This window comes from Sturnus vulgaris, chromosome 5 (assembly GCF_052056855.1).
Source record: "Sturnus vulgaris isolate bStuVul1 chromosome 5, bStuVul1.hap1, whole genome shotgun sequence".
Classification (NCBI taxonomy): domain Eukaryota; kingdom Metazoa; phylum Chordata; class Aves; order Passeriformes; family Sturnidae; genus Sturnus; species Sturnus vulgaris.
In genome coordinates, this window is record NC_142247.1 from 36,746,455 (window position 1) to 36,766,259 (window position 19,805).

General features: G+C 42.0%; 1 protein-coding gene and 1 long non-coding RNA gene across 3 annotated transcripts in view; one reads left to right on the forward strand and one right to left on the reverse strand.

Moving 5' to 3' along the window:
- The window catches only part of ST7 (suppression of tumorigenicity 7), a 138,195-nt gene that overhangs the window by 85,433 nt on the left and 32,957 nt on the right, over window positions 1–19,805 (reverse strand). Inside the window, exon 1 of one of the 2 annotated variants that reach the window (XM_088165449.1) lies at window positions 12,926–13,268. The exons of the other annotated variant lie outside the window; for it this stretch is intronic. Within the exon in view, the coding sequence (XP_088021575.1) occupies window positions 12,926–12,947 (22 nt within the window). The 5' untranslated portion in view covers window positions 12,948–13,268. Of the gene's footprint in view, window positions 1–12,925; window positions 13,269–19,805 lie in introns of those variants that run through there. 2 annotated transcript variants of the gene reach the window in all.
- LOC148223664 (uncharacterized) lies at window positions 11,483–13,847 on the forward strand. The gene is made up of 3 exons (XR_015803909.1): window positions 11,483–11,574; window positions 12,099–12,206; window positions 12,690–13,847. It is a non-coding gene; the product is annotated as an uncharacterized LOC148223664 (long non-coding RNA).

Consider the following 19,805-nt stretch of genomic DNA (forward strand, 5'->3'; position numbering starts at 1 on the left):
TATGCTTTTTAAACGAGATCAGATTCCACCAGAAACTGATAAATATATTTTTATAGATTTACTGAATTAATTTAGTGCACCCTTGTATGTTCAGGCAGCCTCTCTGGCATGCTATATGGGCTGTAATAGAAAGGAGAGCATTGTGTTTTATACAGGTGAGGACTATAAAGACTAAATGCCCAAGAAGAACCTGAAACACCAAATGTTGGAAGCGATCATGCATCACATGAAACATGGCATGCTTGGTCATTTTCTCCACTGCCATCTTTAGAGTTCTGAAAAACAAGGAGGAAAACTGAGGTAGCTCTTCAGCAAGTTCGTAATACACATTCTGAAAATTAGGAATTTTGCAGAGTAAGTATTTTCTATGTGGTACGAAAATCTCTGTGGGGCCATTCTAGTGATGTTGAATGGGTGAATAAGCCTATGCTCAGAAATCCAGGTTCTGAATAAAAATGTCAGTGCTGCAGCTGGAAGCTGCAGGAGATCTTGTCAGAAAGCAGAGACTTCCAGTTATTTTCCCTGGCACTACAACGTGCTAGACCTAAAGGAAGCAATGAACTGAAAGGGATCTTATCACAGATGGAGCTAAAAGGGGGGGAGGCATCACTACATAGGGCATACATGCATCTCATTTGTTCATTAGAGAAAGGAAAAAACCAGAAATACCTCATTTTCACAACAGCTGAAAGTAGCAGAGCAGCCCATGGGAAGGCACAGCTGGTACTCAGGCTTATTGCTACCATGAAAGCTGAACAAGCATCAGGATTAGGAATAAACCAGGCTCACACAAAACAGCATCAGGCAGTTTCTCTTGTTCCCAGCTCCCACCTGGCCCCAGTTCTGCTCTTTCCTACTCACTGCGCTGGTAATGCACATCCCAGTATTAAAGCAGCTTCAAAAGGCAGGGTGAGTGACATGGAAGCAAGAGCACAGCCTGGGCTCCTGCCCCTTCTCCTACAGCAGATTGCTTCCCCTCTTGAAGAGGGAACCATCAGGGAAGAAAAGCAAATGCTCAGCCAGTTAATTGGTACTTTCAGTAAAACAGACCACAGCCAGGATTGACAGACCTAGAGAAAATCACAGAAGGAACCACCAGCCATCATCAGGGAAGGAAAACAGAGCCTGCTTCCACTCCAAACTCTGAAAGATTTGAAAATAAAGTAGGAGCTGGGTCAACCCCTCCAATCCTGGATCATCTCAGTCACTGCAGCTCCTAGCACCACCCCAGTCCTAGAGACCCTGCCCCAAGCAGGAGCAGGGCTCTATGAACATGATGAATTTTTGTTCCTATGGCAGTCAAGAACAGTGTGATATCATTTAGTAAGGCAAATCATCTGCCACCCACCTTCCCATCTAGATACTGGAATAAAGGGAGACTGATGTCTTGCTTTTAATTTCTAAAATGGCCTCATTTACTAAAATCACTTAAATAGCATTTCCAGCATTTTCAGCCATTTCTATTTTACACTTAAAGGATGTCTCTTGGTTTCTTCTTGGAAATGGCAGCACTCTTTAAAGAAGGATGGGCAGGATTAAGAAATTCACCATTAAACTTGTTCATATCTGCCCCCTTCACCCCCCCTTTCTCCCATCTTCCCCCCTTCATACACATATACAGTACGCTTATCTATTTGGAATATGAGAATTTTGTTCTTACACTTGCCAAATCATCCACAATTTGAGAGTTTACTACACCAGAATCTTCCCTGTTGCAGACTTCCTCCTCTCTTCTAGTCCATCACATCTCAATTTTCTTCTTCAAGAAAATTGATGATCTGACCTCTTCTTTCAGATTTCCAACCACTCTCTTCAGTTTATTTCAGTCTCCCCAGATGAGCCACCTGTGACTGATTTTGCAACGGCTTGCAAAAATACATTTTGTGCTCAGTTCCTGTTTTTGTCAGAATCTTGTAAGTTTTAAAACCAGCTCAAGTTTAGTATTTAGCTTCTGAAGAGTACATAAACAGTAGGCTGTTCTGTATAAAGAGCAACTTTTATGTGACCTTGGACAATGGCTTAAGTGCTGACTATTATGGATAACATCCTCAAAAATTTAAGGCAGCCCTTCTCATCTCATGTTCTCAGAATTGTTGATGCTGTGCCACTATAGATCAAGAGAGACATCTCTAGGCCTTCCCACCAGCAAGCATCTAAGGGAAGGATGGCCCTACCCATGGGATGAGCAATTAACACTTCCTTTAACCCATTTCCTTGGCATCCTCAAATATGTATGATTAGCTTTGCAGAAATATCACCTAAGGGCTGACTGCACAGCAGCAAGATGAAAGAAAGCAAAGCTATTCATTTGTTATGCTTAGAAAGTGCAGTTCATCTTTGGCAAACGTGAACTTCAAACCCTTTATCAGAGGTCATTCCTGGTCGTCAAGAAACCTGAGAGCACAGGAAACAAGGTGATATTTCATCTTGAATTTCTGAAAACTACAAGGAGTCTCATGAAAGGCATTATAAACAAAAAACAATAAAATATATTGACATTTTTACTTCAATATTATTGCAAATAAACTGACCTGTCCGCATGCATGTTTTGATGCAGTATGTATATTCCCGTACCATAGTTCATGTGAATTCTTATTTTAGCTAAGAAAGTTTACTTCAATTAACCTTAGACCCACACCCTGTTAATTTAGTCTAGTCCTAATTGAGAATCTGTAGGGTTTTTATACCATCTTAATTAAACTTCTTTTAAAATGTCACACTTTTATTTAAACCTAAGTAAGAACACATCCAGACAAACCTTGTAACAGATAACGTACTATTTCCGAGAACAGCAATCACAGAAAGGATTGATCTCATGAATCAGCCTAAGCTCTTAAGAACCCAGCACAAAGATTTTCAACTCCTATTTAGTACCATTTTCTCATTGCTCAAACCCACCTTGATATGCTGTCCCCAAAGAAAAGGTGACCAGCTGCAGATGACCAACACGCAAAATTCAACTGCAGTGCAACAACTGCTGTTCTTGACTTTTTTTGCACATTGGCATCATACTAGCTGGTGTGAAATCATCTGCAAATATAAAACTTGAGTCCATGAAGGCTGTTTTTTACTTTGGACTCATTTATAAGGCCCTGGAAAAAGCAACTTTATGAAGAACAAAGGAAGTCACCTCTCCTTTTGCTCATAGCCACCTCTCTATTCTTCTTCCAAGGAATGAAAGCAAGTGAAAAGTTGGTTTTTATAATTTTTAAAATATTTCTCCACATATCATAGAATCATAGGATTCTCCAGAATCATAGAATCATTTAGGTTGGAAAAGACTTCCAAGATCATCGAGTTCAACCTTTGACCAATCTCCACCTTGTCAACTAACCCATGGCACTAAGTGCCATGTCCAGCCATTTCTTGAACCCCTCCAGGCATGTTAACTCCACCATCTCCATGCACAGCCCATTCCAATGCTTTCTATGAATAAATTCTCCCTGATGTCCAATTTGAACCTCCCCTGGCCCAGCTTGAGACCATTTCCTCTTACCCTGTCACTGGTTGCCCGGGAGAAGAAGCTGACCCCCACTTAACTACAGCCTCCTTTCAAGGAGTTGTAGAGAGTGAGAAGATCTCCCCTAAGCCTCCTTTCCTCCAGGCTAAACAACTCCAGCTCCCTCAGTTGTTCCTTATATGACTTTTGCTCTCAACTTTACACCAGTTTCACTGCCCTTCTCTGGGCAAGATCCAGCACTTTAATGTCTTTTTTGGAGTGGACCAGAACTGCACAGAGGACACAGGTGTGGCCTCACCAGTGCTGAGTATAGAGGGACAAAGAGAGCACCTGTCATGTTCTTGTCCTATCATGATTATCTCATTCATCAATCTTTCATAGATTAATATTAGTCTTAGATTACTGTTTTGAAGTTTATTTTGATTAGATTTCATTCTGGCTATAACCACTAATAAACTTTAGCTATTATTTGACTGTCCTAATTTTCTTCTTCAAAATTATTTAATCAGACCAACCCTGTGAGTTTGGATGCTATAAAGAAAAAGAACAGACAACTGTGATTCAGTTTTAGAATTTAACCATTGAAATAGCTGTGCATGATTTCCTTTGAAAGGTATTTTTAGACTGAACTTCAGAAATAAAGACAGGACTAATGGCCAGATTTTAGCCAATTTTAAAAAAACAAAAAAAGAACCAACCAACCAAAATCCCTAGAAAGCAATTTGCTACATCCAGCAGATGATTTTCAGAGACGAAATTCCAGTTTCTGAAAGCCAATTTGGCAGTATGATCTTCTCTGACCTGTACATAAGGCAGCAGGCACCTGAGTCAGCTGCAATGCAGGCTTCCCCATGGCGTCTCTGATACATCTCCACCCCTGCTGTGTCAGTATGTCTGAAATGCTTCTGGAGATGAAAGGATAGTCCACTTCTGTATTTATGTAAACTTTTGGCATACCCATATACAACAATAACAAGACTTACTGCCTGCCAGGATACTGAACTCCCTGGCAAGAAGCAGGAAGACCACAGTACCTCATCAGCAATTATATGCTATATAGTGAGACAGCTCCAGGCTTTCCTTCACTGGGAAAAAAAAAAAAGCTTTAATTTTGCTAAACTACTCTGTTAAAAACAAGGCAGTTGTAGTTTTAACTAACAGCAGCTGTCAAAGTAAAATAAATAAATAAATAAATAGATAAATAAATGCACACACATATTACATACAGAAACAAAAACTGGCAGATTTTTAATTCCTTTGTCCATAGTTAAATTGCTCAATGACATAAAGCCACTTCTTTCTTCCTTTGTAAACCAAACCAAATCAGGAGCACATACAAAGCCATGGCCTAGGGGAGAATAACTGAAAATGCAGACACCCATATTTGCTGCCAGCCTGCAGACAGCAGCTGCTGCCTGCAGCACCTCACTCACAGCGACGGCGGCTGCTCTGACGTTCCACATTAGAGAGTTATCTTGCTTTGTTCCCTCGGGGGAGCCTCTCTGTTTAAGGGGATACTATTAAGGATGTCAAGTCCAAACATGAGCCCTTTTTTTTGTCTTTTTGTATAATTCTGTGAGAATATTTATCTGTATTTTATGGAAGAATTAATTTAATGTCGATGTAGACGCACAAACAAGACTTAACCTAACTAAATGCCAGGCACGTAGTTCACCAAACTGCTGCAGTACGGAGCACTGGTTTGAAATCTACAGCTTCATTCCTCTGACAGGCAGCCAAGCCCCACAGAGACTCTAAGTCATTAGCATACATGCAATGCCCCAGAGGAACCAAACGAATGTCTCTTTGCATCCAGACAGTCACTGTGATGTACAATGCCCACAGCAGTGCCACCTCCCCGGTGTGGAGGTGTAGCCTAACACAGCAAGAACCCCAGTTGTGAAAATATTTATACCTATAAAATTAAGTTTAGAAAAGGTCTGGGCCTTTGAATGCCCATTCTCTGTGGGACCTCCCCTGCTGTGACAGACCACTAGTGCTTTATTCTGAGCAGGCAACTTAATCTCTTTGTTATCCTAGCTATTGTACCCTATGAGCTGGGACAACACCCCCTAGTTCCACTATGATGTGGTACCTGCAAATGATACTAAAGATGATGTAGTATGTCTTATTTAACACACTTGAGACATCCTTCACCCCACTGCTATCTCCTTGTGCTATTAGAACATTCCAAAGTCTCGGAGAGACATCTCTAGCAGGTCAGCAGTTGTAGAAGAATCTGCTCCTGTTTGTAGTGGTACAGAACTGCTCTTCTGTCCTGTAACCAAGGACACCGTATCCTCCCGTGCGATGTTTGTGCATCAGGGCTCTCACACTTGGCTGGATTCCTGGAGGAACTTCCACTCTTGATTGTGATGCTTACTTGTGATTATACCTTTTTATCTGGCTGCTCACTTCAATCATTTGGAGCTTTTCTCCATCCAGTCACACAGGCAGCCTGATTATCACCCTCTGTTCTGTACAGCTTATCTGGAGTTATCACTGCAGACCAAGCAAGCAGCAGAGGATGCAGAGAATAGCCAGGCTGATACATGTTCCAGAGTCAGAGGAATGCTTTCTCCAGCTCATTTAACCGTTAGCAGACCTTTGCCTCCACCCACAGCCTATAAAACAGATGGACTGCCTGGCCTCATGTCCTTGTGGATGACAAAGCACATGGGATCGTCACACAAAATTTGCCGTGTTTCTTTGCCAGCTAATTTGACATTTCTCAGCTACTGTATTCTCTTTGATAATCTAAACAGTCTGAGAATATTTTATCAGCAGATGGTTTGAATGACTCATGATTACCTACCCCAATGAAAATACAGTGGCACAATTTACTCTTGCCAGTGCAACAGTCCTAGATACCTTACTAATGACAGTAATGAAAGCAGCTGACAGGAAAAAAGGTTAGTGGTACCAATATTTTCCACATTCAGCTCTTTTAATTTAACATTTAGCTCTTTTCATTTAACATGTATCTTTTCAGCATCCTTCAGTACTCCTAATCAGGATGCTTTTCTTTTCTTTTGTGACCAGGACTATTTTCATGGTGCTAAGTCAGTTCAGAATCAGTGTGACTCTTGCTAGGTATCTGGAAGGTTCTGCCTGGAATGGTATCTTCTTACAGCAGTTTTTCCTTCTCTTGTAGCAGAAGTCTTACAAGTGGAGTCCACTGCCATTTTCTGACCTCCCTAGAATTGTAATAGATTCCTCTCAAAACTTGCTTTCTAGTAGCGTGGTTATCATAGAATCCCTTACTTCATTGTAAAAAAATACAGCTAATACATGAAGTAAAAAATATCTGGTCTCCTTTTTCTACTCCCATCCAGGAACTTTTAAAATATGTAATTGAGTACATCTTCCTTTTGCTGCACTTGCACAACCACAACTCATCAAGACTATATTCTCTTTAAACTTCTTCATGTACTATCATATGGGTACTTCCACACTCAAGAGAATGCAGCAGAAAATCCAAATACATGACAACTTTCCAAGACTAGTTCCCAGTGGTAACATGAAAGCTGGTATTTACTGGAGTGATGACTCCACTGCAAATGGAAAAGTATGAAATCACTGCAAATTGCAAAATCACTGGGCTAATGAGTGCTACAGCAAACAGGAGAGGTTAAGGGAGATGGATAATTTTTCCAATGACCATCTTCAAAACCTACTATGGCTTTTTAGGCTACAGACCTTTTGAGTACAAGGCACTTTCTTCTAGAGCTCATTCTTACCTTCTCTCATCATTCTTCCCTGCTCAGTCAAACCTTTAAAAGAGCTACCTAAGGGCGATACAAATGTGGAAAGCCTATATATATATATAGGCTATATGCTATATGTATAGGCTATAGGCTACATGTTTTTATTTTCTCTGACATGCTCACCGACTTTGTGTCATATTCAAATTATGCTCCTGCTCTAGGCTGAAACATGATCTAGCATGTTTGAAGGGTCTGCTCAGCACCCCTCAAAGCATGCATGGGCGAAGACCTTCCCAGCCACTCTATTTCTCAAAGGTGGTCAGAAATATCATACTTTAATTTTGCATCACTAGTTTCACAAGAATTTCCCTTCTCCTGTACTGATCAAAACACAAGATACCATCTCCAAATGAAAATTTTGAGAGCCCTAAGAAGTGCTATAACACTTTCAATCTAATTCTGGGAAGCAATGACACATTTCTTGGTCTAGGCAGAATATGGGTTCTTTTTCACTCACAGTTTCTAGGCACCTTAAATTGATCTCTCAGTATAAGTTTCACCTTGACCAAACACACCAAAGTCAGCCAATTTTTCACTGAGCTCCATCAGATTGTGGGTATCAAGTGTTTCTCTCTGTAGTTGTCCAGCTTATTTGCTTAATGTAGCATCTTACCATTTAAATAGGAAACATATCGTCATTTTTAATATCCTTTAATTTCATATTATACACAGTGACCTTCATGTGAGAGCATCTAAACAGTGCTATCACATCAAAGTGATTTTCACCAAAAGAGAAAAAAATCCATTAATCTAGAAAATCTGGAATGCTCTGTCTCTCTATATTCCACATGCTTTTCTCATAGCACTTCATAGACCTTTTCTTGGTACTTCAGGGCTCAAGCAGGGTATTTTAGCTCAGATGAAAAGAGATGGCTTAGATTCTTCTGTGAATAGATTTTTTTGCTAGGCATACCCATTAATTATCCCCAAATTACATGAAACACAACTGCTTCTACCCCAGCTCAAATAATATGACAGTCTTCACTGCATGTACTGCTCCTCCTATCTGGGTCACACAGCCCAAAGGGACCCTAATAATCTTTCAGGCGTCCTTGGTCATAAAGATCTTTCCCTATTTCTGGTTCTGTAAATTACACTGGTCAAAGCTGAGGCTTGCTTTGATCTCACACCATTTTGCAAACATGCAGACTGATTGAGCTTGTATCTGTCACTGGCTCTAACTTGCTTTGAGGGAGGTGCTGGTTGGTCCCTTCAAATCTAAATTATTCTATGATTATTGTTTTAAATCTGAAAGACCTTTTGTCCTCTTTGATCAATCACAGACTCCTCCACCAATTATAGCTCATAATTTTAGCTAATGGCGAAAAAACCTGACAAGCTGAAGGAAAGCTTGTCAAATTCCCTTCATGTACCTTTAGATTTCTTCCCCATTCCAGAAGCTGTGTGGACAAAGCTACCTGGGAGACTGTCACTGCATTCAGTAACTTTACATCAGATCCTTGCAACTTCTAAACCAGTGAGATAGGAAAGGTGATTCAGGGCTGCAGGATTCAAACCACCAAAGACTGTCAAATTCATGAGTCATATCCAGCTTGTGAGATGTCTCAGTTGACTTTTTGTTTCTGGAGAAAGAAAGGGCAAGGTGCACTTAAACTCTCACTACAGCTGCCTGCTTGTGAACAGCTCAACACAGTGAGTTCCAATTGCCATTGGTGCTGCCTGACTAGGAGGGCTGAGCTTCAAGCCCCTGTCCTCCTGAGCATGCAGTCAAGCCTTTGGAGACCATACCTCACGCACCTAACAAAGCGTTACACCCAAAGTCTCTTATCTCAGATTTGTATTTTTAAAAAAGACATTCACTTAGAAAGTAACAATACTAGCATGCAGTAAATCCTCAAAATCTACTCTAAGTGGGATGTGAGACTACATTTTCTCTCCAAGTATCTTGAAGTTTCACTGATGAATTTGTCAAGTTATTAGAGCTCCCATAACCTCAACCCCTTTCATAACCCAGGTTTATTCTAGCATTTGACAAGTGGTGTAGCTAAGCCTCTCTTTGACCTGGTTCTGCAGGATTTTCAACAGTCCTGACTCTACAGGGAACAACAGGAACCTCAGCAGCTACATATATTGGTTTAAAGTTACAATTTCTAGTACTTTCTGTAACCTCTCTTTGGCATACTGTTGCCTGAGAAACCACTGTAACATCATTGCAGAATTGTGGCTGTACTTACTGCTCTTGGCCTTTTAGGATGATTTATGCTCAAAAAAGGAGCATTTTGGTCATCTGCTGGTTCAGTGGAACCCACTCTCACCAAGGCTGCTATCCCACCAGAATTTCAGCAGTCATGTCCCACCCTTCCTTGTGCCACTGCTCATCTAAGCACCCCATGAACAATCATGGAGAGCCAACATGCTCAAAACCAACGACCTGCAGGAGTGGTCAGGTTTTGGTTGGTTCTCCCGCAAGTGGGATGAGTACCAGTGCTGGGAACAGAGGAGACAGGCACATCACCCAGGACGCCAGGGTCCGTGCCAGTCAGATTGTCCTTTATCTCCATGTTTGATACCAAGATCCCCCATTTCTCTAATGCTGGCTGCTGCTGTTTTGCACAGGTTTATAAGACTACTTACTAGCACTGGTAAGTCCCACTGACTGTGGCTGCTCTCACTGTTCAGTTTAATTTGTGCCTCTGCTGTCTCTCCTAGAGACCTGCAACTGCCAGTATTCCTAGCCAGATAAGGGATGCTCGCTGGTTATTTCTGCTAGGCTCTTCTCCCTGAGATGAGGCTGTTCTATTTGTGGGGACCATCTCGTCACTTGTTCAGATGTCCATCACTTCTCTGCTTTGGTGTAGCCCTACAACACTATTTCACCTTAAACAAGACTTAATTCTCAATATTAATAAAAAAAAATACAGAAAGTGAAATGTGAAACGATTATAATGAGCAGACAAATCTTTCAGGTCAGCAGGAGTAGTGGCATGGGATGAAAATCTGCCCCCTATGCACACAACCCCCCACACCCCTGGCAGCATGTCTGACAGTGGATCAGCACAAAAGCACTGAAGACAAAGTGTCTCCGGCACATATTTCCTGTGGGGATTACAGAAAGGACATGTGACCAAGAGAAAATACTGGCCATGACACTATGGCAACTATCCTACCCTCCCACAGTGCCCTTGCATGGACACTCCTCGGGGTTTTTGCTCTGCACACTCTATCCTCGCTCATCATGCACTGGGAGTGTCAGCAGCTGTTTGTGCATCGCCTGCTGCCTTATCCCCCTTTATGGGCTATTGTCACCGGCTGTTTGTCTTTCCCTGCATCCAGGAGGTGATAAGCAGACGCCTGTTCCTGCAAAGACTCTCAGACTATCTTTTACTGCTCATCAAACTGCTGCTAAAAGCAAAAAGAAAATAACCAGGATTGCCAAAGGAGAGTTGTTTTGACATTTAAAATATTTTGATACTTAGAGAGACTAAAGGTTCTAAACCAGTATTTGCTTCTGACCATTTTTCTTGGCTTTTTAATCAAAGCAGAGAGAAATAAAATCCTAAACACTAAGTGTAAACAGCAGGATTTAAAAAAATGTAATCTGCTCATTTCATGCTTTTTGGACAGCAGCAGCAGCAGCAGCAATGGCTTCTGTCATATTTCCAATGTCCAAATAATGCTGACTCTTTTTAATTTTGTCTTATTTGATGTTCTAGCCAGACAAAAACATTAACAATTAGTACTGCTATTATCATTTGACAGCCCGGAAATGTGAAGAAGACAGGAGGAGAGGGAAGATGAAACACCTCTTAACATTTTGATTGAAATAATTTTGATACTACCTTCTTTCTTTGAAAGTAAAGCCACTGTTCCTCCAGCAGTGGTGTGGGCAGGGCTGGTTATGCAAGCACTGACCTGCACAGGCAGGTGAGCAGGGCAGCACCAGTGACCCGCTCTTGTCCTGCCTGCCAGCACCTGGCAGCAGTAGGTAATGGGACAGCCTGTCCAGCCTGAACAGGAACTCTTGGGTGAGAGGGTCAGGCCTGAGCAGAGGCACAGGGGAGTCGGCCACCACTGGCCAGAGAGTTCAGGCAGACACTGACCACAGCCTCTGCTCGAATCGATGGCAACGAGCCATGTTCTGTTTAATCCCATTTTTAAAAGCAAGAAATGTTTCTAGACCCTTCTGGGAAACAGGTAGCGGCTGTTATGGAAGCTTCCATTGCCCTTTTCTAAATTCTGGGAACCATGGAAACAAAAGCAGCCACAGCTGCTGGTGCACAACCCCTATGACTTTAGCCAATGCACCTCGTAAACGAAGAAAGGATCACCAAAATGAACAACACTGAATAATCTGAGTGCATACTATTGCTTTCTGCAAGAGGGCAGGTAGGGCACCGATTTTATCTCAAAGCCTGTTCACGTGCATTTTGCAGAAGTAGAGCCCGTGGACACAGATGCTGGGGCTCACAGATCTCTCAGGGAAATCGATGCAGCTACAACATTCGGCATTTCTGTTCATGCTCTGATGACCCAGAGCTGCAGACATGTTTACAACTATGCATGAGAAACGCGTCCCTAAACAGAAGAAATCTAAAGGCAAATTTTGTTTTTATGCTGCCTGACCTTGACTGGGTGTTGTGGCAGAGGAAGGGGGAGCTGCCAGAGCCTGGCCACAGGATCATTAACACTTTGGGACAGCCAGGAAGGCATAACTATGAGGTATCTCAATGCTCTTATCACTTCCTAGGAAGAGATGAGCTGCAGAATAGGTCCCAGCCTAGAAGCGTGGAGACATTATACCATGTTGGATCTGACAACGCTCTACAAAAGCCATTGCTTCATATCCAAATGAGACATTTTCAACACACAGTACTGTTTTGTGCACAAAACAACTGTTTTCTATTTTTCAGTCACCCAATAATCCCTGGATCAGACTGGTCTCCACACAGCCACAATGTCACCAGCAACATTATTTATACATAAACCCCCCAGCCTTCCTCTGCAGCCAGATTTGCCAGGTAGGTAATTGTTGTTCCCATTGAAGCAAAACTGGCTTGCTTTCAATGACATGCATCTGTAGGGCCATTAAACAGCAGACGGTCTCAGTTAAGATTTTCCAGCACAAAGATGAGGAAGAAAGAAAGAAATGATCCTTTTATTTTGCATTTTTCACCTCATATTTAGAATTCCACCTAATTTAATTGCGGATTCTGCAGTCCCGGGGGGGGGTGGGGGGTGGGGGGCTGGATTGCAGAGAAGCCTCTTTTTTCCCCAGAAACAAAAATGAAGTAAATGAGATAGACACGAGATAGCAATCTTTTCCTGCTGGTTAAATCACTTTCCCCCAGCTCTCCCATCTAATACTGCAGCATTCTCAATCCCCAAATACACCATCTGAGTAGTGCATTCATTAGAGCGTCTGCAGCTCCTGATCACTGACAGATGCGATCTTATCAACTGACACATTCAAGCAAAACTGCCTTTTTCCCTCAATCTTCCAGTGGCCTGAATTCAGCAGCACTGACAGCTCTACGCTGCCTTGCATCGAGGATGCACCCACAGTTAGGAGGTAGATGCTTCTCCTCCAGCATCTTTCATCCCTTCATAAACAGGCAAGGACCACAGCTTTTAGCCAACGACCTACGGCAAAGAGAATGCAAGTGAGGCGGGTACAGCAAGGATAAAACGAGCCCTGTTCTGAACAGAAAAAGGATGCAAACGGGATGCATTTACTTACATGACGATTCAGTGCCAAACATGGCTCGCCCCAGATGCTGCCCTTTTAAAAAGGAAAGAAGAAAAAAGAGTGGAAGACAGAGGGAGTGTATGAGAGAAGGGATGAGACTGCTACACAGCAGGGGTCATGAAGCCAGACAATGCAGTCCAGGCTATCCAAGCTGCCAGATTCTCCTCTCTCCTCCTCTCCTTTGCTCTGCTCTACACCGCAGACAGCTTTTCCTTGCAGCCGCAGTGACGGTCCTTCTTCAGGAAGCAAAAAGCAGGAGCTTCTGTTTTAAATCCGAGTGATCAGGGCAGGCCGGTCCTCGCAGCGATGCGGGCAGGCAGAAGGAGGTATCGGGCAGACACCGCAGTCGCCAGCCCCGCTCGCCGTGAGACAATAGCGGAGCTCAGGCACACACGGGATGACGTCAGGACACTGCAAAGACTGACTGCTGCTAACCCAGAGGCTCCAGGGGGCTTGGACAGAGCACAGCCATTCCGATGGGAACTCCTTTGTCACAAACAGCACCGCACAAAGAGACGCACATGTATTTCTCTCTGATGCTAAAGCTCCCAGCCGCGACTGTAATGCTAGCAGGAAAATATCTGCCTTGAATTCATGTTCCTTTTCTCAGCTGCACAAGATGCAAAGTGTCTCTGTGCAAATAGAATACATTTCGGGGACAAATATCCTAGTAAATCTCATTTTCGCATTTTCAATAAAGAATAACCCCACATTTATATCACTAACGCTCTTTATTATTTTTCCCTCAAAGAAATACTAAACTCCTGGGCCAGTATACACCCCAGACCTAATTTTCACATCAAAATGTTAGACAATTGTCTCATTTTCTTAAATTTATTGTCAGAATACACCATAACATTGCTCTAAGCACAATAAATGAGTCACACGTCTAAATAAAAATAAAAACCCCAAAGCATGCCGAATTCAATGATAAAAAGGCATCCTAGCAACCAAAGAAATATTGTCCTTAACTTTTCTTTATCTTTCAAAACCAACTAGATATAGTGTGCATCTGCATGTACATTTTTTGGTGCACTGAGCTTATTTTTTTCCTTATTTTTTCCTGACATTTAGTAATTGAAAAATGTTCAAACATAGAAACAAAGCCCTAAGCTCACTCCTTTGGTCCTCTCACAAACAAAAGGAATTGCCTGTCTCATGTTGGTGAGAGCAGCCAAGCAGGAAGCTGAAGGCTGGAAGCTACCAGACATTGGGGATCATCCACAGAATGGCTGTCCAGAGGGGGCAAAACCAAGAACATTTCTGCAAAGTCTCACTGAACACGTACATGCAGTTCCCAAAATGTCAGATACTTAAAAGTACTGCCGGTGGATGAGGAGAAAGGAGATAGGTGCAGGCCCATTAAGGGAAGCACTTAAAGACAAGCAACTATTCCTCCTCCCATTTCCCAAATGGCTTAACCATTCCCAAACACTCCTGCTGCCCTGCATGCCAGGGGGTTTGTGCTGTTCGCAGAATACCCAATGCCACCATGAGCAGCAGGCTGGAAAAACAAGTACTACTGAAGGCTAGCAGCACCTGCCACCTGAGGAGCTCAGCCTGCTGAAATCTTTAGGGAACTGGGGATGTGTTGGCTTGGACCACTGCAGCCTGAAGGACAGATTGGAAAGCAACATATGGAGTTCACAGCTACAACAGTTCACTGCCAGGCAAGTACCTCTGGTCCTGGGGAATGTGGTCCCAAGTTCGCAGAGTGTGTATGCCCACAGACATCCCTATGGACTCTCAACAGCCCTGTGCTGTGAGACAGGAAAGAGCACAAAAAGCTGTACAGAGCCTGATCTTGTGCTTCCCACAGCAGTGGGGGGCATCTGCAAGGCACACCAAGCTACTCTCCTGGTAACATCTGTTGGCACAAAATGCTCTTCAGCCGTTTCCCTGCTTTCCATTCCACACATCCAACAGTCACTTTGTGTTCTGCACACACCATAAGAATAGCTAGGGCCACGAAGCTCACAGCAACATTTATTTCATTGCTGGAATAAAGTCATGAGAAAGGCCATATCCTGTGGTGAGACATCTCACGACACACATTCTAATAGGCAGATTTTAGTCTCTGTCAGCAGACATAAGACTTAAGCACCAGAATTAACAGCCTGGCTGTTCAATTGTCATGATTATTTGCAATCACGAGCATGGATGCACAGCACCAAGAAGCCATGTCCAAATTGGTTTTGACCATGACTGTGGCACAAATTCTCTGACAATGACTGTAGCTTTGCTGCTCCCAGAAGTGAATTAGTTATTTTCACTGTTTGGAGCAATTAACACCTCCTTCAGTCAAAACAGGTCGATAAGAAGCTTAGGTGCATCAAACAAAGTTCTGGCTGGACTTTCCAGCAACTGGACTTTCCAGCAACTGAGCAAGGTCACAAAAGGAATATGTCTATTATGTATCTGTAAGCCTTCAAGCATCTTTAAACACAGGTCTCTGGAACAAAATCCCAAGTGCAGTCATGCAATAGCTGAAGAATAAATTCTGCTCTGATGAGCAGATCTGACCTTCCCACAGCATTGTTTCCAAGGAAAAGGCAAAACCTCAGGGCTTTTCCAACAACATCCTTGAAGGTGTCACGGAGCCCGGGCCCTCTGCCAAGTTCTCATTACATTGACGCATATAGGTAGTTGAAAAGCCCAAACAACCCATGCAGTATCTCTGGAAGGATTTCATAATAATCTATTTCATTAGTCTTAGGCTTGGCAGGTCAGTGTGTTGCCTTAGGGGAAAGGTGACCCACTACAGGTCACTGAAGGACTTTCTCTGAAATTCTTTCAAATTTACCTAAAACATTTTGTCAAATGACTCTGAGAAAGTGTTAAAATCCGTTTCTGACCAACTGCTCTTTTAAGACTGTTAACTTTTGATTTGTTAGCAGAATTACGGATTTCTGTTTCCAGTGCTGAATGTTGCTGTTGGTTTATTCTACAAAGAAGGGTCAACAAATGTTTTTTCTCTCTTATGCAGCAGTGAAGATAATGTAACCAGAGTAACAAAGGAAATCTCCAGCCAGCATTGCTGTGATTTGCTTACAGTGTGCACAAGACATTGTTCAAGTATTAGACAAATTTACAATGTACCTCCATATATTCCACCACAAATCAGCATGAAGTATTTAAATCAGCAACAATATATGCTATGCAAAACTGTCTCCCGTACATTCACATTTTCCAGAGAAAGGGATGTGCTTCTCAACCACTGCCACTCTTGGAGCAGATATTCTTTATTCCTTACTTTTTCACTGCAGAAAAATAATATAGTCATATTTTACTTTGTTTTGTAAGGACACGTGTCTAAGCCCTAAAGCATAGTCTGAGTTTTAATAATGAAGCCAGATAATGAAATGTTAAATTTTTTATACAGATGTAAATTTCTGCTTTAGAGTAATTTCTTTCTATAAAAACAGCACAAGCAGGAAATCTGAGCTACCAACAGAGGCAGCTTTGTAGATGTGCCTTATTCCGATCCTTTAAAGCTTGAATCTTTATTTTCTCTTGTCACTTCAAAAACATTTCATTTAGCAGTGAACCTCCTTTTTCACAGCAGAAACTCTGGAAGCAGGAAATGAGCCTATCCCACCTGTGAGTTTCTCCTGTCCTACTGCCCTGAGCAGCTCACCTCAACAAGGGAATTCCCACTTGTGTCTTCCCCAGGGTAAGGGAACATGTCCCCTTACCTTCAAGTCTCTAGAGGGGAAGTACAGGATAATCTCAGTAAGCCTTGAAGGTAGGTAAGAATTTTTATTACATTAGTTAAACTTGCCTTTCCTTACCTGTAAGTTTTTTATTGCCTGAAAACTAATTTTTTTTTAAGACATTGAAAAACTTAATCCATTTAATGTGCTATTAATGTCCTGTCACCTCTGAGTGACTCTGCAATGAGTCCACACCATTCAGCAACCTCCAAAGGGAACTTATTTTGCCTGTAGTAATATTACTTAGCTCCCTCCTAAAATGCAGTGAGACCCCCAGGAACCCACGCTGTGACAGTCTCCAGTCTCTGTAGATATTGTCAGTTCTGGCAACAGCTGCCACACTGATTATTGATTAACATGGTACCCTCAAAATACTGCAAGGTGGTTTTTTATGCTCCAGAAACAAATGAAATCAAACAGCGGCACGTATTAGAGAATGCAGCTCTTTGGATTTATGCTTTGCTCAACTTTGCTGACCCTAAGTATCTTTAACAAACATCTTTGGTGGAAAAGCTGACATCACGATTACACAAATGTAATTGGTAATTGGTGCAACAATTTCAGCTTCTCATCTCACAGGGGCATGGATTTAAGGTACAAACAACCTCCTAAACAACCAAAAGGAATATCCTGTACTGCTGCTGCACCATTGAGTCCCCAGTGCAGAGGTGTTTTCCAATACCTCCATCACTAAATGAAGCTAGTGTCCCAGAAGTGGCTACTTTGGAGCCATGGCAACAGGGAGAGGGACCATGGCCAGCTGGGATGGAGGAAAGCCCTGACAAGCCCTTCCCAGCAGGAAAGCTGGCAGCAGGGCACAGGTCCAGTGGGGCTCCCAGCTTGGACTACAAAACATTCAGAGCCCAGTCGAGCCCAGGAAGGTATGTTCCACTGGACTGAAATGTCTCAAGTGCTACGTTTGTGCAAATGCCAGCAAGTTTCCACACGCAGCTGCTGCATTGGACAACCAGGAGCAGCTCAGGGAGTAAGGAAAGCTGACACAGGACCACACCAGGCAGCCAAGATAGGGAGACAAAGGGACTGGCTAGCCAGACAGCAGAAAATATCTTTGAACATCTGAGCTGTCTGAAGGCCTCAGTGTTCTCCTCATAGCCTGGTCTTACCACATTTTGTCTGAGGTTTTCTACCTGCATTCTCTCTTTGAAATATACTGTTCCCTTGATATGCTGGCACAGAAAGGAAGGAGACCATTGGCAGAAAAGAAGTTAAGATCTTTGTCCTGTTGAACATAGACAAAGGATTTGATACCAGACTGAATCGCAGACTGCAGGGATGTTTGTCTCTTTTTATTATTATTTGCTCTTGTGCTGATTTTTAAAATATTTCTGTGCAGTCCATATTGCATTTATGCAACTCCATTTCATGCAAAAATTCTTCACCATTTTTAGGCAATTAATGCCTAGAAAAATTAAGTTTTTTTCAGTAAACATATACATGCATACACACACAAATAACAAGACAGACTGAAGAACAAGTACTTTTTGCCACCAAAAAAATATTTTTATGTCTGCATTGGTCCTTACCCGAGAGATGAAGTTCAAAAGACAGATTGCTTTTCAAAAAAGAGATACAATGAACCATAACAATCAATTATTACATTACTGTAATGCCTTTCAACATCTCTTTTAGTAAAGATCTTAGCTTCACCACAGCTCTGTACATGATTACTGCAACCATTCACCAGGGGCAGCAGGAGGCAGCTCCCAGCAGATGCTCAGCCATTAAAAGAGGAAGTTCTGTGTGTTTTGTCTCTCCCAGACCACCCAGCCATCTGAGGCACATCTAATGGGCACAAAGTTCCAGCAGGAATGAAATGGTAGAGTATTACACACAGAAAGCTTTATATTTAAAGAATATAAGAATATTCATATATACATATATGAATCTAAGAAAAAAAGAGAAAATGTATTAGCCCAGCTTAAGCCCCTAATTCTAGAGTACAACTGAGATTGTGGATCATGGGCAGGTGTCTAGCTAGATTTCCTTGCATATCTGGTACTATATCAGGCAGTAACAGAACAGAATGGTATTCCTATTCCCTACAGCAGAGGATACAGAACGAATTGTCAAATTCCAAAAAGCTGCCTTACATCATTCAGTGTGAGACTGGTCAAAAAGGCAAAAATTATTTTGTAAGCAGCAGAGTACAGCTCACCTTTTGTATAGTATTGTCAAAAGATTAGGATGGTGAGTCACCTCTTTTTTGTTTTGGTTTGGTTGGTTTGATTTTCAGTTTGGTTGGTTTCCTTTTAAACATAGAACTGTTTACCCACAAATATCAAAGACAGTTACCAACACAGTGTGACAATCTACTCCCAGTGTGAAAATGACATATCAAACCCAAATGAAATATGTTATTTTTTCGATAACATCAAACCCCATGGCTCAGCAGAGTATGTGTAATGTCTTGTTAAATTCCATGAGCAGTTTTTTGTCCCAAATGATTCCAACTATGTGATGAAATGGGGCTACTACTGTATCTGAAAAATGTCCAGTGGAACACACCACCTTTCAGTATGATCCAAAGAGATTTTTTTTTTCTTTTTAATATCCTAATTTTAGGTAATTTCCAAGGATTTCTGTCACAGGCCTGCACATGAGGTAGACATGAAAGTTTCTAATGGCAGAGTGAACACAGGCATGTAACAAATTTTAAAAAGGGATTATAAATAAACTGTCATAATTATTATGTGACTCTGAGGAATCAAAAATTAGGATTAAGGCCAACTCATAACAAACTACTTGCAAACTGGCATGAGAGGGAACATGTGTGCCCCACATAAACACAAATATCCAATTTATATGTATAAAACTGAGACAGAGATACGTAGAGGAGTAGCAAATATTACCGGCATCGCATTAAAATCTGAATTAATAATGCCTGATCTAATGCCAAATCTTCATGATTAGCAAAAAGTTTGATTGATGAGAGAGGAACAGCAAATGTAAATTACTTCTCAGCCTGAGTAAACACAGTATAGACATTCAATCTGACATTACAAATAGCCATGATTTCATCATAAATACCAGAAAAATGAAGGACTTCTAAGCCTATAAGGGAATACCCAGAAAACAAGGTAATCAAGCCCCTGCTGGATGGGTGAGTGCTGTGTTAAGCATACTCCCCATCAGATATA